The 27,584-nt window shown below is 40.5% G+C and overlaps 3 protein-coding genes across 4 annotated transcripts; 1 reads left to right on the top strand and 2 right to left on the bottom strand.

The window, feature by feature from the left end:
- Positions 1–3,070: 3,070 nt before the first annotated feature.
- Positions 3,071–7,484, bottom strand: barhl1a (BarH-like homeobox 1a). Its single transcript, XM_078249628.1, is given in 5 exon segments — positions 3,071–3,148; positions 3,150–3,282; positions 4,678–4,879; positions 6,724–7,112; positions 7,453–7,484. Coding segments are annotated over 5 exon segments (834 nt in total).
- Positions 7,485–7,768: 284 nt separating this feature from the next.
- On the bottom strand, positions 7,769–14,087 carry cfap77 (cilia and flagella associated protein 77). 2 transcript variants are annotated; one of them, XM_078249683.1, is made up of 7 exons: positions 14,040–14,087; positions 12,313–12,396; positions 10,803–10,902; positions 9,013–9,256; positions 8,826–8,931; positions 8,481–8,582; positions 7,769–7,937 (listed from the first exon to the last, which is right to left on the bottom strand). In XM_078249683.1, exons 2-7 carry the CDS (start codon positions 12,373–12,375, stop codon positions 7,815–7,817), a joined length of 738 nt encoding a protein of 245 aa, XP_078105809.1. In that variant the 5' UTR covers positions 12,376–12,396; positions 14,040–14,087; the 3' UTR covers positions 7,769–7,814. The 2 variants fall into 2 exon arrangements, with proteins under 2 accessions (XP_078105809.1, XP_078105808.1); XM_078249682.1 differs by lacking the exon at positions 14,040–14,087 and adding an exon at positions 13,190–13,289.
- Positions 14,088–14,816: 729 nt separating this feature from the next.
- On the top strand, positions 14,817–24,738 carry qsox2 (quiescin Q6 sulfhydryl oxidase 2). Its single transcript, XM_078250406.1, is given in 13 exon segments — positions 14,817–15,210; positions 17,776–17,876; positions 18,021–18,069; positions 18,610–18,715; positions 19,214–19,304; positions 19,386–19,531; positions 20,040–20,192; positions 20,277–20,406; positions 20,762–20,884; positions 20,993–21,143; positions 21,467–21,655; positions 22,049–22,313; positions 22,315–24,738. Coding segments are annotated over 13 exon segments (1,992 nt in total). The 5' UTR covers positions 14,817–14,975; the 3' UTR covers positions 22,568–24,738.
- The last annotated feature ends 2,846 nt before the right edge of the window (positions 24,739–27,584 follow it).

Genomic DNA, 27,584 nt, shown 5'->3' with positions numbered 1-27,584 from the left:
TGACAGCGCCCAAACTCAACTTTTTAGGATTCTCAACTGTTTCCCAGCATGTGTTTCACTTCATTCTGCCGAATACTGCAGTTAAACTACAGTAATACTGCAGTATTGCTACAGCTCAGTACTGCAGGTAAGACAAAGTAGTTATCGTCTGTGCCAAGCCAAGCGCGATGCAGACATGAACTGATGCGACGTCTGATCAGATATTAACGCAACTTCTTTCCTCATGTGAGTGGCCGCTGCTCTGAACTAAAGACGTTCAGCAGGTTCACTGAAGGATTCAACAGCTCAACTTGATGCAACATGAACACAGAGATAGTAGACTTTATTACATCCAGATTTAAGCGTTGTTAGAAGGTGCATCTTGCAGCAAATCTTCTTCCGTCCGCCTGCTTTCACGGTGCTGTGATGTTGATTTCAGCCTCACAGCTTCACACTGTATATTTACAGTATGGCTACATTCACACTGCAAGTCTTAATGCTTAATTCCGATTGTTTTTGCTCAGATCCGATTTTTTTGTTAAGCTGTTCACATCACCTTTTAAAATGTGGCCTGTGTCAGATTCCAGTGTGAACTGTTTGCGGTTTCGAACTGACGCGCAACAGAACAATAATGACATCAGACGCAGCACGCTGTTGCACTAAAGTTAGGGAGGTTATGGAGGAAGTAAGTATTTTCACTTTTATTTGAAAAAAGTGAAATTTTATTTGAAAACAATCAGATCTGGGCAAGAATTGAGTGTTCACACTACTTCTGAAAAAAACTAAAAAATCAGATTTGGGCCACTTTTGCCTGCAGTCTGAACGTAGCCTGTGTGTGTGTATATATGTAACATCACAGTGTCAATGTGGGAGTGTTTGTGGAGGACGTCCACACAAACAACTTAACGCTTCGGCTCGACTGGAACGTCTGTGGAAGATTTCCACGAGATGGAGTTATGCATGCCAAAAAAACATCCAAAATATAAAAATAAACAAAATAAATAAACCTAAATATAAAGATGTTAAACTAAAGGGAAGGTTTTGAAGTGGAGGTTTTCGGTTGAAGAAATAAAAGCCTATTTTCAGAGTTTCTGTGAAAGCAGCTGCTGTCTGCAGCACTTAAGGAAATATTCAGAGTGTTCTGGTCACTCTGATGTGTAAAGGCTGCCTTTTACCAGCATTAATATTTCACCCTCTGTTTAATATTTCATCAGCTAATCGCTCCGTTAATGTCTGAATTACATGTCCTGCCGTCTGATTGGACTGATGGAAGTGGAGAGTAACAATCCAGTGATGGACACAAAATGAACCGCCAACAATTCTGATGATCGAATTATTTATCAGACTTCATTCATGATTTATCAATAAACCTCACATCGTTCTCCTTTTTATATCTTTGCAAACTGAGTATTTGCAACAAACAGCTGATTTAACTTGAGAGAAATTTCTCTGCGGCTGTTTTTTTTAGATTAGATATATAAAACCCACACGACCAAGGCCTAGTCTATACGTACATGGCTTGTATTTGCTCTCATAAAAGAATCCTGTCCACACAAGTGCTGTTTAAAAAGAAAGAAAAAAAACTCTCCGTCCACATGAAAACGCAAAAACTACAATTGAAGCGCTGTCAAAAGTAGGCCAAACCAAGAGGAGCATCGATCGCTCCTAACACATTCTGACGCCTCTATTCCTCAATATAGTGGAAGACTAACACATTTATGTGCAGACATGTAAAAAAAAAAAATAATAATGTGAGAACCAGCACTATTTGGCTCCGTCCGCCATTGCGTGAAATCTCACCTCATTTAAGAAGCATTATCAAAGGACGTAACGACACAGGCTAAATACCTGTGGACTAGACCCAGGACAAGTCCCAGTCAATCTCATGAGATCAAAACTAGTACAAGGAGTCTGAGTTAAGCCCCAAAAAAAGGCCAATATGAGTTCATAAAAAGGTCTCAGGACCTGAAACCATTCAGACATTTTTCCCACTTTGTTGCGTCATAAACATACTTTTAAGTCATAATGTACCATCAAAATACACAACAAATAATAAAGCAAAAACATTAAGAATTACTTGCATATTTATTGAAATTTTTTAAAAACTGAAATATAACAAGACATTAAAAACACCCAGAATCTTCAGTCGGCAGTTTGTTTCTTTCTCAGCTCTTTTTGTGAGTAGTGTTGTTGTTATTATCACTGTTAGAAATATATGGACAGAATGTTGTGTTTTAAATCTTCCCCCTGAAGCCTCAACATGTTGGTTTGTCCAACAAATGTCTCCACTTGGTCCTTTTTAAAGGACCGGTTGTCCTGCTCCGTACAGATGGAAAAGGGGTTACTTTTGTTTGTTGGAGTCGTCCTTGTTGTGATGTGACGTCACATCTGTTCGACCAATCCCGACCAACATCACTGCCCCAGGCTCCTAAAAGTAGCTTAACCTGCGTTCAGTATTGCCTCCTGACTGAGTCCAGATTTAGTTCCAGGAACGCATCCCTGAAGCCGGTGTAGAACCGTGGAACAAAAGCAGAACCATGAGCGAGGTTTAATAAAAGTCTCCTTAACTTTATTCTTCTAATCCAGGGGTGTCAAATGTATGGCCCGTGGGCCAGAACCAGCCCACCAATGGTCCAATCAGGCCCACCGGATGACTTTGCAAAGTGTGAAAAATGCAGAGAAGTAATTAATTCCAATTCCAATTTTACCACTTTAATCTGAGAAAATATCCAAGTTCTTTTTCTGTAAATTTACGACTTTAATCTTAGAAATTCTGAGTTTTCTCCGAATATTACCCCTCTCTCCCTCTTGTTTTTTCCTACAATGGCCTTAGAATGCTGTCGCAGCAGAAGTAACTTGCTTTTGCCATCCTCAAGCTGAGAAGAAACTCTGTGGCAGATAACATTTCTGATCTTTCTGGAGAGGTTTATTGGTCTGGCCCACTTGAGATCAAATTATGGGGTATATTGCTCATGAACTAAAATGAGTTTGACACCCAATCTAAAGTAAATAATTCTATCTCCAAACATGAATGAGTTCTTGTGTTCCTGTACGTCGTCCTGTAGGAACCAGTCCTCCCAGTGTGCTGGTGTCAGCGCGGGTGTGGTTCCATGTGGGTCAGCATGCGAGGCAACAGTGGGGGGGCTGGGTGGTGGTGGTGGTGGGGGGGGGGCGTGGCTTCGGTACAGGTATAGGTCCAGTGTGGGCGGGGCAGGAGGGTACAGGTAGTGTGTGGGCAGGAACATCCTGCTGGCTTCAGCCAGCAGCTCCAAACCAACAGCTGACTGACGCTTCCACTTGGTTCTGTCGTGTCGGAGGAAACAGATTTATAACATGTTCATAATAATGTTTATAATTACAACAATATACCAAGAACATTATAACTGTATTTGGTGTAAAACACGTCCTGAGCTCTGAAGATTTCTTCTTAACTTGTTCGTACAGGTTATTTTCACAAGTTGTTATCATCTGTGCAAGTTAGTTATGCACACACATTTCACACACACAGTTATATCTTGCACACAGAAATTATTGTGCCGCAAGATAAAATGAGCTTACATTTTGACCTAGAAGTTAACATAAAAAATAATACGATTTACCATGAAATGTTTAGAAAAAGTTAGTAGTCTATAAGAAGTTCCTTCTTATAATCAAAAATACCAAATAAAAACATTTTTCTTTGAAGAAAAACAAAAGTAATCCAAAAAATAACAACTGAATAAAGTCAAGCTCGTCCAAGCTAAATTGTACAATTGATGATTCATTTAGACCTCCGGCCAATCACAGTAAAGCATTCTCAGAGCGCATGGAACAATACAAATAAATCAATAAATAATCAGTTCTGTACGCTCCTCCTGTTCTCTTTGATTCTGCACTAAAAGCTCCAGATTTGTTTCTGCATGAATTATTAATCATTAATTACAGCACACACTGCTGAATTATTGATCAGACAGCGTTCATTATTAATCAGAAGATGTCTCACATGTGTCTGTCTACAGTGATACTGAACTCAGCCAGACAGACCAAACTAAAACAATTGTTGTTAAAGCAGGAAATATACTATTTGTTTGAATATATTTTATTTTGTCCTAATACTAAAAATATTTCTTGTATCAGGTCCTTTTATAGTTTGATTCATATTTTTGACGACAGTTAAACTACTGTTTTGGTACTAAATCTTATACAGTCATTGTGTATATTATTGAGATTTCTGATTTTTGGCTTTACCATATACTAAAGAAGATCAAAAGCTTGTAACAGCTACTGAATGGACCTTGAGGTGAAATTATTTTGTTAAATATATTTCTATAATTTACCTCCTGTTGTGGTATGTTTCTGTGTATGATCACAAAATGGCCACAAAGAGAGACAAAACAAACACAAAGAGACACAAAACAATTACAAAGTCACACAAACCAACTACAAAGACCCACAACACGACCACAAAGAGAGACAAAACCAACACAAAAAGACTAACAAACCACAAAGAGACACAAAAGGAGCACAAAGACAAACAAAATGAGCACAAAGAGACATAAAACAACCACAAAGAAACACAAAATGACCACAAACGAGTCAGCCATGTCCCTTTCAGTCTTGGGGTCTTACTTATATGTAGGAGGGGTGGGGGCACTTTTACATGTTTGTGCTCAGAGGCCCATTGTCTGATTATCTGTCCAACCTTCTATGATATGTTACCTCCTGTTCTGGTACCAGGTCTTGACCTGGGTGTCGCTGAGCTGCAGTGAAGCAGCCAGCTCCATGCGGTCCTGGACACTCAGGTACTTCTGTTTCTGGAAGCTCCTCTCGAGCCTCGACAGCTGCTGGTCGCTGAACGCCGTCCGAGCTTTACGAGGTTTCTTCAGACGATCCGTCACAGGGTCCGAGGCCCCGCTCTGCACTGAGTGATTGACAGGTAGAAATGACATCCCATCAGACCCCTCAGTCCTGCAGTTTGTTATTACTGATAGAATGTGACTGAAGACATTCAGTAAATATTCTTAAATGGTTTGGTAATATAGAGAACAAATAAATATGATGGAAACATTTGGACTTTAATCAAATCTCTTTGTTGTCTTTTTAGGTTTGCTGTCACATTGAACTGAATGAGACTGACGTTTTAACTGCAATCTGGGTTTAACGGCTAAAGCAGGCACCCTTTTTTTGGCACCCTGGGGCCCCAGACCTCAAGGGCCCCAAAAGCCCCAGGGTGAGGGTAACAGGGGGGGTCAGTGTGCCCACCTGATGGTTGAATCAAGTCTTGGTTTCAGGTCCTTCAATTCACAGGATTCAATTTGTGTTTTAGACTAAAAGAAGAGAAGCTGCTGTCTCACTTCGTTTTTAAGGTGGAATTGTTTAATAGATTTGATTCTGAAGACAAGAAGATAGAAGCCGTCACTTCAGAGTCCTTGATAATATTTCCCTGTGAGGTCCGAGGAGGACACAGTGACACGTTTACATTCATCATCATCAGACTGTTTATACTTTCATTATTAATTCATCATCAGTATTTCAGTCTCATTCAGATCAAAACTTCTTATTTCTGAATCATAAAAACCTCATTAAAAATAAAACACTAACTGGATGAAACTGGTTTACCGGAATCAGTGATGTTAAACAATGACATGATGATAAACAGCTGCTTTTAAGATCTGTAAAGCGCCAGCATTCATTTGAAGACAGTGATATTTTATAAATGGTTTATTTGTATAATGATAGCATTGCTTTGTCCTTTTTTTCATATCGTGATACAAGGCTTGAAATGTGACATGAAAGTGAATGTGATGTAGTTCAGAGAAAAATACCGTCTTCCAGTGACACTTTCTGATTTAATAATTAATGAGCAACTCCGACATTTTTGTCCTTAATTGGCCTTCTTAATAAAACCTTCAAAGGCAGCAGCGGAATAAATGAAATTACATGAATTTATTTTTATTTATAGATTACAATTAATGCAGTGCAGACGGCTTTATTTAAAAAAACCGAAGAGCTGCTGAAAATTTAAAACTTAGCCTACTTTAAAAAAATAAAATAAAATAAAATTATTGGATACAAATTTTAAAAACAACTACATTTTAATTTGTCATTTTAACTCTGAGCTGAATGTGTAATGATAACATGAAGAAGGATGAATGGCTTCATGACATATGGTTAGATATTTGCCAATAAAATCTAAATATTACCGCTTATTATCATAAGTTGTTGTTGTTAATAATAAATGAGGAAAATCAGGAAGCTCAAAACGAAATAAAATAAGAGATTTATAAAATAATAAATCAATTCTCCTTCAGCGGCGGATCGGAGTTGATTTACAAACTCTTATTTATTTATTTTCCATTTTTTGACTCCAGTATTTTTAATATAATTTAATATTAAATCATCTGAATCCTGAAACCGAAAACAGTTGTATTCTTAGAAATCGCTGCATAGGCCTATCATATTAATTATAACGGCTTCATATTCACTATCATCTAAAGTGTTTTCTGGTCACATAAACAAACCGTTTTTATTTCAGATTATGATTAAAACTCTGTATTTATTTCGGATAAAACAGATAAAACCACTAAATTGTCTTCTTTTTTAACATTACAATTATGAAATAACTTCTCAGTAGGCTACGAAGATTTTACTTGGTCATGTCAACGTAAACTAATATTTGTTCTTATTTTGTTGTTTTTCTGTAATTGTATGATTTGTCTGGTCTCTTACCTCTGGATTCACTGTCAAAAGAGAAGCTGCTGTGACTTTTATCCTGATAGTCTTCTTCCGGTCCGGATTGGAATGGCTCGGCTTCTAGCTCAGGCTGTCCCGGGTCAGAGTAGACCTGTCCCTGGTCAGAGTCGACCAGATCCGGATCAGAGTAGGACCGGCAGTCCCCTAAGATGTCCCGGATAAGGAAAGAGGAGCTGACGGTGCGGGGCTGGAACTGCTGCAGGTGACCGGGCAGCAACACAGACTCCAGCCGTGGAACCGGCTTTCTTCGCGGGGAAGGAGGCGCCGAGCAGCCGCTGCTGCTGCCCGGGCTGAGTTCCGGAGGGTCTGCCCGGGAGAGGAGCGCGCCCGCCGGCCTGAGGGAGAGCAGAGAGTCGATGCGGAACCTGGAGCAGCCGGAGGCAGAAACCTCCATCTCCGTCCTGACTCAGGTGAGTTTGTGCACTCAGGTGTGCAGACACATTACAGTAGAAACAGTAGAGTACAGCAGCGGAAGATGACGTACGACTTCAAATATTAGTTTGATTGTGACTTAATTTTCCTTTTGAAATTCAATAAGTTAAAAAAGACCAGATTCACAAAATAAAAGCCCAAACTGTTTGATTGCTGAGTGAAGATTATTGATCCAGATGGAGAATCGATTAGCAGCTTATTTCTTCAGCACCATGGAGAGGGAGAGAGAGTTCCTCCCCCAGCTGAGTGTGTGTGTGTGTGTGTGTGTGTGTGTGTGTGTGTGTGTGTGTGTGTGTGTGTGTTAAAGACCAATTATTGTGGCAGAAAGCTAGAATGTGCATTCTCTGCTGTGGATATTTGCAATAGAATACACGTGAATGGCAAAAGCGATGTCAATTCACCTGGAAGAATATTATTGCGGATATCTTAAATGTTCTTTTTGACTAGGAAGAATTGAATAACAAATATCTGTAATATATCCAGTCTAGCTATTAAATGTTAAAACGGCCATTTGTACTTTTTAAGGATTCTAAATCCTGAATTTAGTTTTGACTAGTACAATCAAAGTTGTAGATTTGGTGGAATCAGATGTGGATGGAAGAACAACACACAGATTTATGATGCTTTTTCTTTTTTATTTGAATTAAGGTTGAACATGTTCCCTCCTCAGTTCAGTCCAGACTGTACGTCCCCAGACCCTGAACTCCTCTCCTGGACACAGAGTCTGACTGATGAGCCCTGATCGCCCGGAGACGAGCGTCCTGGTCCCTGAAGGTGTCCAGAGCCGGAGCAGCCTGAGGAGGATTCAGTTTATTTTTTAAAGCCACAAAAACTGACGGTTTGTAAGAAAACAACATCTGACATATTATCAGCTTATAAAGTAGTTGATGCTAACATGTTACAGAGCGACACAATGACTTATTAGGAGTCTTTGTATTTGTGTCCAATATTCTGTCTCTGTTTTTTTTTGTCTCTACCAACTCCTTAGGGAAATATCTATCTCTCCAGCTGCTGAATCCTCCACTATTGTATGTTCACCAGCTAGTCTCTAACTGTGTCTGTCTGCTGTTCGCTGCTGAGCAGGAAGTACACAGTGGGTATATCAGATTTTTATTAGGAAAAGAGATTGAACAAGACAGGAAATGTGAAAGGAAAACCAAAACTAGAAGCTAAAAGAGGCTAAAAAGCTGCAGAAGATAGAAACACTTCATCACTATCGGAGGCACTTTACCATTACACACACACACACACACACACACACACACACACACACACACACACACAAAGATTAGTGCAGTTTTAATAAAAATACCTGGACAGAAACAGGAAGTTCTTACCTGTATGAAGCGGGGCAGTTTAAATGGCGTCTTTGTGACGGGCAGAGCCTTGCTCCTCCTCAGCAGGCTGGTCCTTGTGTCGGGAATACATCCTGGTTTTATCTGCACACACACACACACACACACACACACACACACACACACACACACACATTCTGACACCAAACTTCACGTCTAAATAAATTCACCTAAGGAAGGTCTGTGTGACCGAAACGTTGTGAAATAAAGTATTTGCATGCGTAAATGACAGTGTGCGGATGACATGGCCAGGGACTACGGGCGAAAACTAGCAATTTGCTACAACCTGGCCAATCCTGACCATTGACTCAGACCAAAAGCTCTCACCCTCTGCAGCTGTTTGTGGTTGCTGGTTTGATTCCTGCTCAGCTGTTCGTCCACCCAGCGGCGAGCATACTCATGAGAGAGGAGGTCTGACAGAGGAGACGACACCCTGACGGGACAGATCGATCAGTGGTAAGTCAATCAGCATCATTCAATAATCAATAATCAGCTCTGTGGTTGTTTCTCTGACCTGGTTGTGACTCCAAACGTGATGTCAGGCACTGCCGGGCACCGTGAAGCCCTGCCCTCCTTCTGTTTGGGGGTGGGAATCTTGCTCCTGGCCTCGCCCCTCTGAGCCCGGTACTGACTCAGCTCTTTGGCCGTCACCAGACCTGACTTGACTGCGTCCCGGTTCAGAGACACAAAGTCCGTAATGAGCGGTTGATGAGGAGCAGAGTGTCCACGTCTGGACTGAACCCTCCAACTGGACAGAACTGACATGACACAGGGACAATGCTCAGAAACTACAACTCCCAGCAGGCCTCGCAGCAAGTTTTACGGGGGTTGTTGAATGCCTAAATAAAAAAATCTTCAAGGTCTTCAAGGTTCATCAGGAATATTTTTGGACGTTAAAAACAAGCCAAACAAATAAATATCGTCGTGATCGTCGACAGTCAAAACCTGCACACGCACTTTTTTGTACCTAACTTAAACCTAAAATTTCAATTTAATACAACTTTATTTATCTCTGTGAGGATAGCAGCTCACAGATCCACAGAGAACATTTAAAACTGAAATCATTCAAAGGCTTAAAAAGGATATGCCAAATGTGTTAAAATCATTATATTTGCAGTTAATAAATAACTATACACATGAGGGAAAACATTACAAACAATGAAATGAAGTTGAACAAAAACTATATATTTATTATTTTTTAATTATTAACCATTTTATTATTTAAGATCTCAAGGTTTCTGGGGGTTTGTTTCAGATATGTGAAGCATACAAATGGACCTAAACCAGAACTATTTGAGACCAGAACCAGACGCATCTTAGAGGTCTGGTTCAGCTTTATAACGGAGCAGCAGATCAAAAATAAACCATACAGTGATTCATAAACCAACAGGAATATTAATTAAAAAAAAAAAACATTAAATAAAACCAGTGCAGTGGCTGTGAGTGACAGCAGTGATTGTTGCCTGAAGGCATGTTTCCTTCATTCAAATAAACTGTGACAGCTGACCGATGCTAAACCTCACACACACACACACACACACACACACACACACACACACACACACACACACACAGCAGCATACATTATCCTGAGCATTGTGTTTTGGAAATGTTCAAACATGTTGCTAATGTGTTTATTTAGGTTAGGCTCAGTTTGCAGGTGATGCATGCTAGCAAACCTTAAAGGCATAGTTTAGATCTTTTGAAGGGTGGTTGTATGAGGTATGATATTTTTGATATTTGATATTCTGATCTTGATACCTGTGCACATGGTGATCGGTTACTTTGTGTTATTGTGTGACTTTTGGTGTTTTAAAGGGTGAGGAACCAACGCACAAACAAACCAATCGAGGCAGCGTTAGACCAGCAACTTCTGTTATCTGCGAGGTAAAATGACTATTTTTGTCAAAGGGGTCTGGTGGCTTTGAAGAGAGCATAGATAACGGCTCCAGTTCCCTGTCGTAAAGGGCTGGCTAATGGCAAGGTAAAGCGGTGAAAATATTGTAAATATAGCATACCCTTAAACTGATATTGATTTTTTCAGGTATCTGTCCACAGCAAAACATTGCTTAGCTTCTGTGTCGGTACTCCTGCCTGTTTCTCCAAACTGGGGGTGTGCTGACTGCCATCTACTGTAGCTAATACATTGGCTATGGATAAGTACCTCATACAACCCAACTTCATAATATTCAAACTATCCCTTTAAACACAGTGTGGCCCGGTATGAGTGTTAAATGCTACATGCTAATACTACATACTATGTGCTGACAGTCTTTGTTGTTGTTTACAGTGGTCGGGGCTTACCCTCGGACACGCCTCCATCTCTGAGCGAGTTGCTGGTTCCAAAAGTGAACTCTGGACCAGGAACTGACAGACCTCTGGACCTGGTCTGACCCAAAGACGCCTGCACACAGGAGGAAGGACATCACCATCATCATCATCATCATCATCATCATCATCATCACACATAAACGTCATCAGTAGCTTCACACTGTCCTAGTTTCACTTCATTTCTGTAAAAAAAACAAAAAAAAATTCAGACTTGAAATTTTTCCTTCACACCATGATGGAGAATATTTTAAACCCGCCTCAGTGGTGCATTCAGGGACTCTTTTACGTCCAAAGAAAGTTTTGCCTCCATGATCTCTGCTGTCAGAAACACAAACAGAAAAACATCTTGTGAACAGGATGATGTGAATGTGTTTATTTCCTTCAGAACGTCCTTGAATGCACCACCATGGGGAATTTCTCAAACATTCTCTGATCTCAAACTGTAATAAAGATAGACTGATGTCTCTCTGGACTCTTAGTTGGTTGATTTTTACACTGAAACCAGCAGCTGCCTGGAGGTAAGGAAACAATATCCAGTTTAATAAGCTCTGTCTGGAAGCCACCTACCCTAAGGGGCCCCTTTATACTTATTTCAATATAAAGTGCTTACATATATTTTAATTTAAACTGTTCATACTACATAGAGAGAAGAGGGGGTCACTGGGGACCCAGCAGCTCATCATTGGCCCCAGTCCCTCTGACTCGTCTAGACCTTAAAACCTGAACAGCTCAGTCTGTGTCTGTACTTCCATCTAGTGTTCATCAGGAGGTTTTACACACAGCAGATTATCAACAGTCACACACAGAGAGTCTGAAGGACAGTTCATTATGACATCACTAAAACTGTATGATGCATCATCCACAACTGGTTACAGGAAGTTACTCTTACTTGTTACTGCTTTGCATGGTTGAACGGTGCTAGAAGATGGTTTAGGTCTATGTTGCTTGGCTGTGTTTTGATGCTTGCTCTTATACTGAATGTGGATACTGTTGGATGTGTAGCTATGCTAATGTTTTACTGCTTCCTGTAGCTCTGCATGGCTAACTGAGAAAGATTATCTGTTGTTTTAGTGGTCTGTATGGTGTCTTGTTGACTTCTATCTGTATAGTTTAACCTGTACTAATGTCTTGCTGTTTCCTGTTGCTCTGGTCTAAAATCATCTGGCCAAAGGACTACAGTTGAAAATTAGCCGGCTGGCTAACACTGGCACATTTACAGAAATGTTGATTAATGTGTGTTGTCCTTTATAAATGAAGAATAAGAATAAGAAGTGACTTTAGCATAAATACAGTCTGATTAACTAACGCAAAACTGCTGAAACTGCAGCTCCTTAACAGTAAAAGCCTTGAAGCTCCTTCACAGTAAAAGCCCTCCAAAACTCAATAGGAATTGCTCAGCGTCTACAGAATATTTGTATGTTGACTTATTTGTTAAGTTTAAATGTTTCCTGTGAATGTTTTATTTGACATTATTCTTGTTTACCTTGATGAGCAGTGGTCTGGTCAACATGGAGTCTCTGACCACACCCACCCTGGGTGAAGACATGTTTCCTGTGAAGACGGTCTTCTGTGGTGTGACAGCAGTTATTAATAATGTTAGTACTGCAGTCAGAGGTGGAAGAAGTATTCACATCCTTTACTTTACAGAAACACCACAACTCAGTCTTGCAGTACATGTTGGTTAAACAAGGAGGAGCATGGAAAAGAAGAATTGTCGAAGTAGAAAAGTTCCTTTATTAACTTTAAAATACTTTGACGAAACAATCCCAACTCCAGGTCCACTTATTGTCTTCCAGCTGCATCACAGGTCTTTATTTGTTTTCAGTTGACATGGATTCCTTAGAGTGATTTTGATGAAATGAACAGCCGCATGGCATCAGATCCAGCACCTTCCATTAATGAAGATCGTGACACAGTTTTAAAACAAACAAAAAAAAAACTGGTAAGCGGACCTTTAGTTGAGCTTGTTTTGTCAAAGAAGTGCATAGAATTATATTCTGTTGTTATACATCTCCAAACACGGACTGGACAGATTGAGGAAAGAAATTATTTTGTTTTTCGTTTTCGTTAGTGGTCCCCCGCACTCATTTTAAAACAAGAGGGGATCGATCATTTCAGGCAGTGGCACTCAGGTTGTGGAATACACTGCCACTCTCTTCACATTGTTCAAATTCTGTTGATTCTTTTAAAAAAGCAGTTATTCAAACAGGCTTTTAGTTAGACATGGGTTTTTATGGCTGTCTGATGGTCTATGTTCTCCTTTGTATTCTTATGTCTTTTATTTATTGTATTTCACTTTATTGTTAAGCACTTTGTGATTTGTATCTGTGAAAAGTGCTATATATATAAACTTGACTTACTTATTTTAATTTGTGTGAACTAAACCTTGAAAGAACAATATTCTTCATCATTTTTGAGTACCGCCTGTGGGAAGTTATAGAGTGAACATGACCGTGAAGTTGTTGTGAGGCTGATTTTTTTTTTTTGTCATTTCTGGTATAAAGTTTTCTTTCTTCTGCAACAGAATCGGTTTCACATTAGCCAATCAGAACATTAGTTTCTGAATGATGCTACAAACAGATACGAATAAATACATTAGGAATCATGGTGAAATTGAACAAACCTGAATGAAAACGGTCAACAGTCAAGATAATTTGTCACAGAGAATAATACGAAAACACAAACACATACAATATGTTTATTAAAAAGTTAATAAACATATTTTACTGTAAGTAAAAAAAACTATTAAAAAAACAACAACCTGTAACTTGATTTTAAATATTAAAACAGGCTCGTTTTGAATCCTCTAAAAGTTGTAATAGATTTAAGGTTAGCTAATGTGTAACAGGAGTTTAACTTTTTTCTGAGAGCTGATCAGTGTTCATAAATAAAGACAAATTATGTGTGCGTGTAAAACTGCCTCAAACAACCTGAATATTAGAATTAAATGCAGTCAAAATGAACCAATGAAATGTTCTTGGGTTTAAAGACATTTCAACACACAATGTTTCCTTCTTCTTTAGCTAGCTAGCTAGCTAGTTTAGCTCCTCTGCCGTGTAGTTGTAATATTATTACAGATATCTCATACTCTCGGCACTGCTGATACTGATATAACTACTGATACTTGTAGTACTTATTACTGTTCATAAACACTTTATTTAGTCGCTAATTAACAGATAATTAACGCTAGTAATACATTAATTTACAGACCTATCCGTGTCGTCAGGTGGCTAGCTGCTCCGTTGCTATGGAAACGTGACGCTAAACTTTGACGTAAAGCTGCACCAGAAAAAAAACAAAACAGGAAGTTTCAGATTAAAGTTTAACAGAGTGCTCACCTTTCTTTAACTGTCTATGGTGCTCTCTTAAAACATCCATGAGTGAGATACATCGACGCCATGGATGTATGGAGACTTCACTTGAGAACTGAGGGTACACCTGGAGTCTCTTAATATTATAAAGTGGATCAGATAAGCAGGGGGCAGCATAGGCTATATATTAAATGCATTTGAATGGGGGTAAATACATGTCAGTAATGCAAAGTTATAATAAGAGACAAAACAAAATACATTATTCTTCTAAGAGTTCTCCGTACTGTTTGATAGTGTATATATTATAGGTTTGAGAGTCAAAAAACAGTGAAATTTTTATGGTAAACGTGATTCACTCCTCAGTAAAAACAGGGACACGAGTAGAGTCGTTACCTTAGCAACCCAAACCAATCAGGTAAGGAATAAGGATAAGGCACAGACTGTTATGGAGTAAATAATAGATATATAGCCTATCTACGAGGGTAAAGCATGGATGTATTAAGAGGGGTGAAGTGATTATCCTGTTCAACAACAGTTTTTTTTCTGTTTTTGTCATCGATATAGTTTTTATTTCTTAAATATATTTATTCTGTTTTCACTGTGTTGTGTTCATAGACTGTACTTGCGTTCGAGCCGTTTTCTCCGTTTCCCGGAAACACGTCAGAGTGAGACGTCTGTCTCCTTCCTCTTGCTCGTTACACACGTATCTCTCGGACAGCTGCTCTCATGTCTCCTCGGGTCTCTTTGCTTATTTTCGGCAGAACTTCAGAATTTGTAAATTCTGCAGCTCTCTGACAGCCTGCTCTTTCGGTGTGTCTTACCCCAGTCGGAAGAGATGATCCGGTTCTGGTTCAAAGCGGCGGTCGTACTCTGGCTCGTCCCTGGGTCTCTGGGAACCGCAGCCCGGCTGTACACGGAGGAGGACCCGCTGGTGATCCTGAGTAGCAGCAGCCTGAAGCCCAGCGTCATTAACTCGTCCTCGGCCTGGCTGGTCCAGTTTTTCTCCTCTTGGTGTGGACACTGCATCCAGTACTCCAGCACATGGAAGGCTCTGGCCCAGGATGTCAAAGGTACAGCAGTAAACACACTCGGTTTGGTTCCCCGTCCGCCCGGATTGTGCCATTCTCCTTTGTAAACAGCAACACCAGACTCCATTCAAAATAGGACTACTAGTTCATTCCTGGTTGATCGGTCAAACGACGATACGTGTTAAAGTATCATTCGGTATGTTTTCTGATTTAATCGTATACCACCTTTAGTTCGGCATTAATACAATGAATACATCAACACTTAATTACAGAAAAAAACAGCTCCTCCTCGTGTGACTGAAGTGTTTTACTTTGTGTGAAGCAGCTGGAAACTAACAGGTTTTTGAATGAAGTTCTGAGTGTTGGTGTGATTGCATACAAGAATGGTTTAGAGAAGACTCACCTAATATTTATCTCAATAAACACGTATTACCACATTATTGATTATTTATTAGCTGCCTTTTTGTCACTTAATCTCAATGTTATTAATACACATTATTGGATTTATCTTTACTGACACCACTGACGCTAGCTAACATAGTCTAAGAGATTCCTATAAACCAGCAGTAAATTACTTTAGCTTGATTAAGCTAACAGGTGGTTGTGCTAACGGAGAGATGAGCTCATGTTTCCAGGCAACAGACAAGTGACACTTTAGGTATCCCAGCAACAGAGGACTGTTCCATGAAGTCAAACCTGAATCACAGGAGACTTAAATAGTTTATCAGTGAATAAAAGGGTTTTTAATCAGCAGTTAGCTCAGTTAGCTAACAGAGTCAGGGCTCTGAAGACTTTTAATTAATATAGATTTTTCCACATGCGTGTATTGATTTCAACACATTGTAAACCAGAACTCCTTCACTGAAATACTCATTTATCAGTTTGTGTTAATATAATTAACGTTACACACAACATTATAATTTACATTATAGTATATAGGTTATAGGCTATAATACTCACCATCTGAGAAACAGTATGGAACTAAAGGGTTGCTTGGTTTTATTTGTCAGCTTTAAGCATTTAAAGCAGTTTGTATGGACTGTGTTAAAGGTATAATATGTAACATTTCCACATTGAAATGTCTAAAAACGATGAGACCTATGTTATATTTTGTGGAATTGCTCTTGGGGGAATTGTTGGGTCTCTATAAATTATAGAATGTGGTCTACCTACTCTACCCTGACTCTACCTGTACTCAATGACGTTTTTACAGTCTATGACTCTACTCTACTACCTCTGTAAAGTACACTGAGGTAACATATGTTTTGATTTGACACTATAAATTGAATTGTCAGCAAATGACATATTGTGCGTTTAAAGAGATAAAAGCAGTTGAAATGCAAATAATAAAAATGTAATTAAAAAGTAATAAAAGTGTAATAAAATGTAATAAAAAGTCAAACAGGCTTTGTGGAACATGTTGCCGGATCAAAGATTGTCACGATAGAATTTCTCAACTTTGATACGATACAAAAACAAGATACTCAATACTTATGGCAAAAAGAAAGAAAAGTCCTGGGCACACAAAACAGAATCATTCTTTTATTTATTTATTTTTTTAATTAACAACCTGCACACAGTGCTGCTGGTACAGAAAAAGTCACTGAACACATACCAACACACTTGTTTTTATGTGCTTTCTATACTATCACATGTAGAATCAACAAAGATCATATCCTTTTGCACATGTGGTTTTTGACAACCTTTAGTGAGATCTTAAGAAAACAATTCTATAATAATATACACAGCCAGAAATAAAAACATGGCTCTGATAAATATCTTCTTGATTTCTCTGTTGATCCATTAAATGTGAGAAACAGTGAAAATGTCCATCAGACATAATCAGTGAAGAAATAATCTAAAGTTAAGGTCACTTTGAGTGGTGATGATGTCAAACATTTGATTTTTAGGTTTGCAGTTTTTCTCTGTTTTATATCAAAGTAAACTGAGTATGTTTGTTCATAAATTTAATTATTAATCTGAAGTGAAACAACTACAACATTAATCTTTAATGTAGAAACACAATCGGTGTCACACACACACACACACACACACACACACACACACACACACACACACACACACACACACAGAAGTCCCAGGATGCCTCTCTCTCTGGGAAAAATCTTATTTCAATAAACCAGCGTCAGACACACTGAGCAGTGTGCAGCAGACACAGGGGAACCTGTGGGAATCAGTCTGCTGTCTTTAGACTCCATCTGCCTCTATCTCTCTGGGGAATAATTCAAGTGGAGACCAGCTGCCCTTCTGACACACACACACACACACACACACACACACACACACTCTCTCTCTCTCTCTCTCTTTATGTGTGGACCTTCTGTCGGAGTCAAAGGACATCTGAGAGACAAAGACCTCCTCCCCACGAACCCTGGGAGACTGGCAGCTGGGAGACAACACACACACACACACACACACACACACACACACACACACACACACACACACACACACACACACACACACAGAGTGTAGGTTTGGTTTCAGAAGTGTGTATGTGAGGGAATGAAGTAAAAAAAAAATATATATATATAAATAACCCCCCCTTCATGTCTCTCCCTGTCTCTCTGCCTGTCTGTCTCGCAGACTGGCAGCAGGCGGTCAGTGTGGCAGTGTTGGACTGCGCTCAGGAGGAAAACTTTGACATCTGCAAAGAGTTCAGCATCAAGTTCTACCCGACATTCAGAGTATGTCACAACACTGAGTACTACTACTGGGTACTAGTACTGTACAGTGTACTGAGTCTGACTGGGTTTACTGTGTACTAGTACTATATAATATCCTAACAGTGTGTACTAGTGTGTAATAACCTTACTGTTTGTTGTCTTCAGTATTTTCGGGCTCACAGTCCAGAGACAGACCGAGGGACGCCATACAGAGGTGAGACACACTCTCACACTACCTGTCTCTGACCTCCTGTCTTACACTACCTGTCTCATTTTTTATTTTTTATTTATTTATTACAGGGACAGTGCATATTAATAAACATTAAGGCTATTTTCCCTAGACAGATGATAAAAGTCACCCTAAAAGAAAGTAAAATTACATATTTACATAACAATATAACAATAACAATGCATTTAGTAAAAAGTACTATTAAGCTAAAATGTACAATAGAAACATTGCAGACCAACAATCAGACAAACATCAGACAAAGACATGAACACATGCACACACTCAAGGCAAGAAGCCAGCAGGGGGCAGCAAGAGCAGGTCATGAAGTTAATGATAATGTAGACAGTTCTGATTATCAATGAGCCATTTCTTTAACTGGATCTTGAATGTACTGTATGTGTTTAGATTGCTGATGGTTATAGGGGTGAGGTTCCACTCAGTAGCTGCTCGAACAGACAAAGCAGTTTGTCCAAATACACTTTTCCTAAATGGCTACTCTGTACCTGTCTCTCTGTCTGTCTCCAGGTGCAGACAGAGAGATCCAGTCAGTAAGACAGTTGATGGTGAACATCCTGCAGAACCACACCAAGCTGGACCGGCCTGATCACTGTCCTCCACTGGAACCATACAGGTACCTGAACCCGGCTGAACCAAACTGAACCAAACTGAACCAGACCAAACTGGACTGAACCCAACTGAACACGAGTGAACCAGCCAGAACCAGACTAAACCAGACAGAGCCTGACTGAACCAGATTAAACCTGACTGAACCTCACAGAACAAATCAGAACCTGGCTCTATAAAAAAAGTTTGTGAAAGATTTTTATTTATTTTTTAATTATTAAAAAATGATAAATCAATGAGCCAAAACTCCGATGATTCTCTGGTTCCATCTTCTGCAGTGTGATGATGTTTGATATACTGTAGCCGAAACAATCGGCAAAAAAAATTAACAGCAACTACTCTAATAATCAATTTTCAAGCAAAAATGACGTAACTAAGTAATTGATGTCATATTACCTGTTGGCTGCAGGAAACTGTGACTCTGACATTTTACAGTGTCCAGATGTACTGACAGAATCATTGGCTCTGTGTAAACCTGTCTGTCTGTCTGTCTGTTTGTCTGTAGTTCTGTGGAGCTGCTCCCTCTGTTGGGTCAAAGGTCAGATCACTACACCGCTATCATCATAGAGGAACCACACTCCTACGTAGGACGAGAGGTAACCGCAGTACTAATAAAGAAGGATACAGTTCAACTTTAACTGGAGATCAGAGGCTCTAACTGTCTGTCTGTCTGTCAGGTGATCTTGGACCTGCTGCAGTACTCAGGTGTAGAGGTGAAGAGAGCTCTGAGCTCTGATTTCCCCCTGCTGGATGCTCTGAAGATCACAACCTTCCCCTCTGTTTACCTGCTGCACCCGAACACAACACACACACACCTGCATGTGTGAGTACACACACACACACACACACACACACACACACACACACACACACACTTTAACTTGGACTGACTTGTTGTGAGTTAAATAATATAAGATGTTTGCTTACAGTCAATATATCTGCTAGAAATATGGTTTTGAATTAGATCAACATCGTCGATACACTATATCTTCAATTACATGGGCAGGTGTCTTAAATACGATCTAACTTCAACCGTTAAACCACATCAAACTGTCTTAGTTTTGTGAATAATGGACAAAATGGTCTCACATCCCTGGTCTAAAACTGTTGGTCCTCACAAAGATAGACACGCAACATCACACACACAGTTCATTCCTCATTCAGTTTTTATTTGTATTTATTTGGATATGACCAGGAAGTCTCTTCAGATTCAGTTTCTGTTTCACAAGAAATATTTGACCCCAATGACGGGTTGAGTTGAGTCTCATCAAATATTTTAATTGTGTAAATATATACACACCAACCTGCTCTTTGTTTTTTTTCTTCTTCAGTCAGAAGCGGTTGCGTTTCTTCTTCTCTTCCTTGTTGAGGACGTTACCTGGAGTTCAGCGCAGGTTGAAGTTGGGCAGCAGCAGTACCAGCGAAGGCCAGATGGGGGCGCTGTCAGACAAACAGAGCACCGAGCCCTGGAGAGACTTCGACAGGTCAGAGACTCAGTGAGACCGGCACGCCTCAGCTTGGCCTGCAGAGTCTGGATCTTCAGTAAATCGGTTTGCGTCTGTCTGCAGGTCAAAGGTGTACGCAGCTGATCTGGAGTCAGCCCTCCACTACCTGCTGAGAGTCGAGCTGGCTACCCACAATACCCTGGAGGGGGAGGAGCTGAAGATCTTTAAGGACTTTGTCACTTTGGTCGCAAAGGTAACAACAGAGCTTCAGACCTTTTTAAAAGGATCACACTTTCATTTCTTGTCACAGAATACAGATTTAAACACAATACAGAATCTGTAAACACAATTGCTCAAAAACAACAACAACTCAAACTTGCATAAAACAACGTACATCAGTGACAGCATACATTACGTTCGTCCACCAGTATTAAACAGAAAATCAGTTCGATGGAATGAGAGATGAAAAAACTTCTCACCCTGCTGGCGCTGAACTGTCGCTGTAAACTTTACAAACTAAAACACCAGCTGAGTTCTGTATCACTGCTGCCAGTAAAGCAGCAGAGTCCCACTGAAGCCAGTTTCTGTCTCTCTCTCTACCTGTTCAGTTGTATCCAGGTGGGGGTTCTGTGGTGAAGCTCATGGAGACTCTCTCTGATTGGCTGCTCAGTCTGCCGCTACCGCGAATCCCCTACCAGGCTGTCCTGGACCTTGTGGACAACAAGATGAGGGTGAGACACACACACTGAACACACACTCAAATCACACATACTAAACACACACACACACACACACACACACACACACACACAGCGGCTGACTTCCAGTTTCCTGTCCAGATCTCAGGCGTGTTCCTGGGGGCGGAGCTTCGCTGGGTTGGTTGCCAGGGCAGCAGGGCGGGGCTTCGAGGTTACCCATGTTCCCTCTGGACTCTGTTTCACGTCCTGACCGTCCAGCATGATGCCACGCCCACTGCACTGGAGAACACAGGTACACACACACACACACGCACACACACAGAGCTGTCGCAGGGCGGGGGTGCGAGTCCCTGTGTGAACTTGACGTGTGAGGCCCTGTTCAGGCCCGGTTCTACGGGGGTGGCAAAAGCATGCACTGCACCCTCAGTCTGATATTTTGGCCCCTCCAGTTGAAATTTGAATAGCAAATGCTAGAGTAGTCCGGCAAGAAAACGCAAATGGGTTTGCTTTCAAGGATGGACAAAGATGGAAGTAGGCGAGCACAAATGCACACCCGCCTGTGATTTCTTATTCTCCTGATATACCTCTTGTCCTGACTCTGTCTGTCTGACGCAGGTCTGGAGGGCGAGGCGGCTCCGGTGCTGCAGGTGATGCGCCGGTACATCCGGACGTTCTTCGGCTGCGAGGAGTGCGGTCGACACTTTGAACAGGCAGCGGCTGTCAGTATGGAGAAAGTCCAGGACAGAGAGGACCAGATCCTCTGGCTGTGGAATCAACACAACATGGTCAACTACAGACTGGCTGGTACACGCACTCCTTCTCTTCCTCATAACTGAGTGAAATGTGAACAGACAGACATGAAACATATTGTTACCATTCAGTGTCATGTTTTTGAGTTTTCTTCAGTATCAAAGTAATCCAGTGATAGTATTGTGTAAATCCATGGGTGCACTGCAACCAGGAGCTGCTAACAGATCATTCAGCACACTTTAATGGAGACACTGTGACTACATGGAAACTTATATAGACTAATAACACACATCTCAAGTTGTAGCTCACATTATACTTCCTTTTTACAAAGCATCATGGGAACTGTAGTTCCACAACGTAGAGACTGATTATCCCCCAACAAAAAAAACAACAATGGCTACAGAATCTATTAATATCTTTTCTTCTCCTCTTTCTCTCCTCCTTCAGGCTCGCTGAGTGATGACCCCCTCTTCCCTAAAGCTCCGTGGCCGAGCCCCTCCCTCTGCTCCTCCTGCCACGAGGAGAAAAATGGCGTCCACGTCTGGAACCACGGCAACGTCCTCTTCTTCCTCAGACAACACTACGGAGCCGCCAACATGTCCCCCAAATACTCACTGACTCCCCCACGACTCCCTGCACCTCCTCCTGGTACTGATCCTGTCCAGACCAGCCGGCCTGAGGAAAAGCACCACGGAGGAGGAGGAGGAGGAGGAGAGGAAGGAGCCGGAGGAGAAATCTGAGGAGCAGCCGGAGCCTCGCCCCGGACACCAGGCTCTGAGAGAGGAGGTTCTGGAAGGAGGAGGAGGAGGAGGTGTTTGGATTCTTGGTCTGGGTTTTAACAGCGTGGACATGAGTCTGTGTGTGGTGCTGTACGTCTGCTCCTGCCTCTTCCTCATGCTCCTTTTCTTCTTCTTCAAAGTCCGATCCAGGAGGTGGAAACTCCGACACTCCCGCCTCCACGTCTGACCAGACCAGTTTAATCCGGACCAGACCGGTTTAACCCAGACCAGACTATTTTAACAAGGACCAGACCAGACCAATTTAACCAGGATCAGACTGGTTTATGGAGGTTAAAGTGTATATCTGTAGTCCTGTTCTGGACTCTGTGGGTCTCTCGCACCGCGTTTTAAGAGGCACTCCACCCAAACCACAGAACAATGCCCCCTGGTTGTACCTGTAGCCGGTAGACCTCTTGACGGGCCAGGTATATGTTCACCTGTGTGTCAGCCCTGGATGGTCCCAAAGAGGGACATGATGGGAGACCAGTCAGCACACTGGGACTGAACTGGACCAGCCTGGTTCTGCTGAGTTCACTTTGTGCCAAATGTTTTAACCTGCTGACAGACGGCAAACCTTTCCTCTAAGGCCACGCCTCCATCTACACAAACACTGGGCTGTGTGTGTGCGCGTGTGTGTGTGTGTGTGTGTGCGTGTGTGTGTGTTTCTCTAAACTGTGAAACATAGACCCGTCCTGATGAATTATTGTCATTGCACACAAACTAATTGATTGATTGGAAGTATTCTAATAATTAGCTGAACAGTCACGTTCGATCGTGTACAAATGATTTGGTGAATTAAATGAGCAGAACACTGGATAGAAAGTGTGTTCATACAGATATATATACACACATACATATGTATACATATGTATATATTATATATATGTGTATGTATATATATATATATATATATATATATATATATATATATATATATATGTGTGTGTATATATACTGTATATAATTATTTTTTAGCTGTTTTTTTTGTTTGTTTTTAACAAGTGAAATCCAATTCTGGATTTTGAGTCAAATAATGAAATAAATCTTGAAACCTGATAACCCATCAGCTGATGCTTGAACATATTAAAGTCTCTTAAATCTGGTTATTGACCAAATATTGTACCACTCTGTAATATATAACAACAAGTTCAAACATTAAACTTGACTGAACATTAAATTAGTTTTAGTAGCAACTATAAACAAAAATACAACAAATGAAGTAAAGAAGACTGTGTGTGTGTGTGTGTGTGTGTGTGTGTGTGTGTGTGTGTGTGTGTGTGTGTGTGTGTGTGTGTGTGTGTGGGTGGAAAAGTATTAAACGTGTGTTTTTAAACCATGAATCATCACGATGGACAGTGATGTCACTCAGCCATGTCATGAGCCAGCTGATGATGTGACGTCACTACAGTGATAAAGGTCACGTAACAGGTTTTACAAAAAGGCCATTAAGTCCCACGTTGAATATATTTTAACATTTGAATCCATTAAAAATGGTCAATTTTTTACCCAGAAATAACATTTTAAATTGAAAGATAAAATGGCAAGTACAAGATAATGTTAGTGCTGAGAAGAATCACACTGTGGTTAAAGGTCAACATGAGAAATGGTTCAATTTCAATTGTGAATAATTTGTTTGTGTCAAAATAAATTTCAAGTTTGCATTTTATCTGGTAAATTACTCAAATGTTTAAGGGAATTTAAACATTTCAATTGAAACAAAAACATGAAGAAATTATTGAAGTTTTCAGTTTGAGTGATTTTATTTCAGTTTCTAAATAGTTTGATTTCAGGTTTTAAGTTTTTACTTTCCATTTTTAAATTGACATTTTCATAAGAAAAATGGAAACATTTAATTATGTTCAAATTAGTATTGAGACGTGCAGTAAAATCAAAGATTTCCTGCCATTTTCTGTTTAAAATTCACAATTTCGGTTTGATTTTATTAATTTCGTCTTATATATTAACTCTCAATATTACTTATTCTAATGTTTTTCATGTTTTAATTTTAAAAGATGTATTTTCTGGCTGGAATGATCCTTCATACCTTGTGTGAACAGTTTGTGATTCTCAGTGTTTTATTTATTTATTAGCTGTTTTTATTTTCTGCTGGAGATATTCGTGACGGAGCGATGAGTCAGGAGCTGCTGCAGTAGATTCCTTCGACGATCCCCCTGCTAAAAACTGTTCAGGATGAAAACCTCCTGAAACCTTATTGATGTATTTATCTGCTGACGCCTGAACGCACCGTCCAACCGCCTCACAGCTTCTGTTCTCTGCTTCTTTTGCTTTCTGTTCTAATTTATTGTTTCAATGAGATGTAAATAATCCGTCTGAATAAATCATGTTGCAGCTCACTGACTCATGTTTACAGCAGGTTGCTGGTTTAAGCCCCATGAGCCACTGAGCAAGGCAGCAGCTCAGTGTCACACTGAAGCTTCGGGTCTAAAACTTTAAACTGGGCTGAAGAAGGTGACCGTCTGACCTCGTCAAGTTGGTTCATATTTAAAGGGATAGTTTAGATTTCTCGAAGTGGGATTGTATGAGGTACTTATCCAGTCAGTGTATTACCTACAGTCGATCGGTCAGTTTGTGTTACTGTGGGACTTTGGTGTTTTAAAGGGTTAGTCACACAATAACACAAACAAACTAAGCGATCGAGGCAGCGGTAGACCAGGAACTCCCGTGTTCTGTAAGGCAGTGGTTCCCAACCTTTTTTCCTTGGCGCCCCCCTACTTATGTCTAAGAAAAGCTGAGCCCCCCCTCCGAAACCAAAGTTGAGGTAACTCTCGAGATAGAGCCTTACTTTCTTTTTTGATACAGAGGAGTTATCAGCACTTTTACGTTGCTCTGCTATGTTTCATTCATAAAATAGTGATGCCGTGGCGTCAGGAAAAACGAGGATGATAGCAGCTGACCTGATGACAGCAAGGGTCACAGGTTAAGAGGTCCCAGAGGTTTGGCCTACTAAGTAGCCTGCCTACAATTTTAAGCGAGAACAAAAATATATAGTTTTTATACAGACTTTTGTATTCCTTATATATTTTAGTGTATCATAATTTGTTTAACGTGCAAATATTTTTTTTTTACCTCAACATCAAACCAGATAAAGACTTGCGCACCCCCTGTGATCTTTGCCGCCCCCCTGAGGGGTCCCCGGACCCCAGGTTGGGAACCACTGCTGTAAGGTATAATTAGAAAAGGAAGAAGACAAGTTCAAGTTGAAGTAAGTCCTGGAGTATGAGGGGTCATCTGGGACATTATTCACAATTACCTCACACACATACAAGTGAAATGCTCTCACACAATCTACCGAAATGCTTTCACTCACTACTCTCACAAACTATACTGAAACCTCACACACACAACTGAAACACTCTCATAAACACTACAACACTCTCACACTCTCTCACACGCAATACTGAAATGCTCTCATAAACACTACTATGTGTAAGGTTTCTGTATAGTACGTGAGAGTATCATTTTTCAGTAGTGTGTATGAAAGCATTTCAGTAGTGTGTGAGAGCATTTCACTTTTATGTGTGAGGTAATTGTGAATAATGTTCCAGATGGCCCCTCATACTGGGGACTGACATCTCGCATTTTAGCAGATTACCTCTGGATGTCAGTCAGTCTCAAAGACAATGCTAACATGTTGATTTTTAGCAGGTATAATGTTTGTTTACCAACTTAGTTTAGCGTTTTAGCATGCTAACATTAACTTATCAGTAAACACAGAATATGTCATTAGTTCTGCAGGTATTTGGTCATAAACATGGACACATTAAAATGTAATGTTATTTCTTCTAAATAATTTCTTGAAAGTTGCAAAGAATCATTTAGTTTCGTACTAATTACATTAATAACATTAAATACAGGACAAACGGAGACAGAGTTCAGTCAGTTGAGTTATTATTGACTTCCAGATGAATTAAACTCCCGTAAATATTGATTCATTATTCATTTATTATTGGAAACTTGATCCTGTAAATATGCTAAATTGTGTGTTTGTATTTTGCACGGTCAGCTCACCTCTGACTAAAAGTCTAAAGATGCTCTCTTAGTATTTAGGGTTTATTGGAAGTAAACTAATCACTCTCTATTTTACCTGTTATAATAATTACAACCAAGTTACATGTTTCTTTCCAGGAAATTATTTGAAAATGGATCTGATCTACCATGTGTAAAAGCGTTATGTTAACCTGATAATGGCGCTAGATGAAAAGTCAGAGGATCACCAAAGTTATTATAATTCATCCTGAGGGGAACATGAATAATGAACCACATTTCATCATTCACAATCCATCCAATAGTTGTTAAGATGTTAACAGCTGCAGTAATGTTTTCTTCGGTCCCGCCCCCACCCTACTTATTTGCATGATGAGGTCTGATCTCAGAGCAGCAGAACATTTACCTGTGACCAGGTGAAATTGTTGAGACCAGGTGGAGAGACAGAGGTCTGCACACACACACACACACACACACACACACACACACACACACACACACACACACACACACACACACACACACACACACACACACACAGCTGGCTGCTCAGCTACTGTACTGGTCCTTATTTAGCCTCAACACCCTTCTCCCTCCTCCCCCACCCATTCAACATCCACCCACCAGTCTCTCTCTCTTTAATATTGAATGGAGAACTTTAAAAAAACAGACCAAACCTACCTGTCTCTCTGCTCGTTTAGAGACAGACAAGTACTGCAGAGAGACAGGCAGTCTGTCTGTCTCACCCTCTTTCTGTCTGTGTCTCGTGTTAGAAACTATTCTGAACTATATGTGATGATGAAAGCTGAGGCTGCAAAATGCTGCTGCTGCTGTGTGTGTGTGTGTGTGTGTGTGTGTGTGTGTGTGTGTGTGTGTGTGTGTGTGTGTGTGTGTGTGTGTGTGTGTGTGTGTGTGTCAGCCTGGCACACAGTCGCAGTATGCACACTATGTACTCGGCATGCCAACTCAGCCTCGGCACTGCAATGCAGCGCTGTGCATTTGGCCAAGTCATGCCACACACTTGCACGCACGCAACACACACACACACACACACACACACACACACACACACAGATGTTTAAGTGTGTGTCTTACAGTGTACACGTGCATTTAATGTGTATTTATGTTATACCTTGCAGTGTGTCTATAGCAGCAGATGATGCATACTCGCTCACTCCTCTCTCCGCACTCTCCCTCTA

This window comes from Sander vitreus, chromosome 5 (genome assembly GCF_031162955.1).
Source record: "Sander vitreus isolate 19-12246 chromosome 5, sanVit1, whole genome shotgun sequence".
Lineage (NCBI taxonomy): Eukaryota > Metazoa > Chordata > Actinopteri > Perciformes > Percidae > Sander > Sander vitreus.
This window is presented reverse-complemented; position numbering and strand designations above follow the sequence as displayed.

Coding starts and splice junctions, on each gene's coding strand:
- cfap77 (XM_078249683.1), bottom strand. CDS start 12,375: ATGTCTTCACCCAGGGTGGGTGTGGTCAGAGACTCCATGTTGACCAGA. Junction 8,583..8,825: donor ACCACAAACAGCTGCAGAGG/GTGAGAGCTTTT, acceptor GTGTGTGTGCAG/ATAAAACCAGGATGTATTCC. Junction 7,938..8,480: donor AACTGCCCCGCTTCATACAG/GTAAGAACTTCC, acceptor AATCCTCCTCAG/GCTGCTCCGGCTCTGGACAC.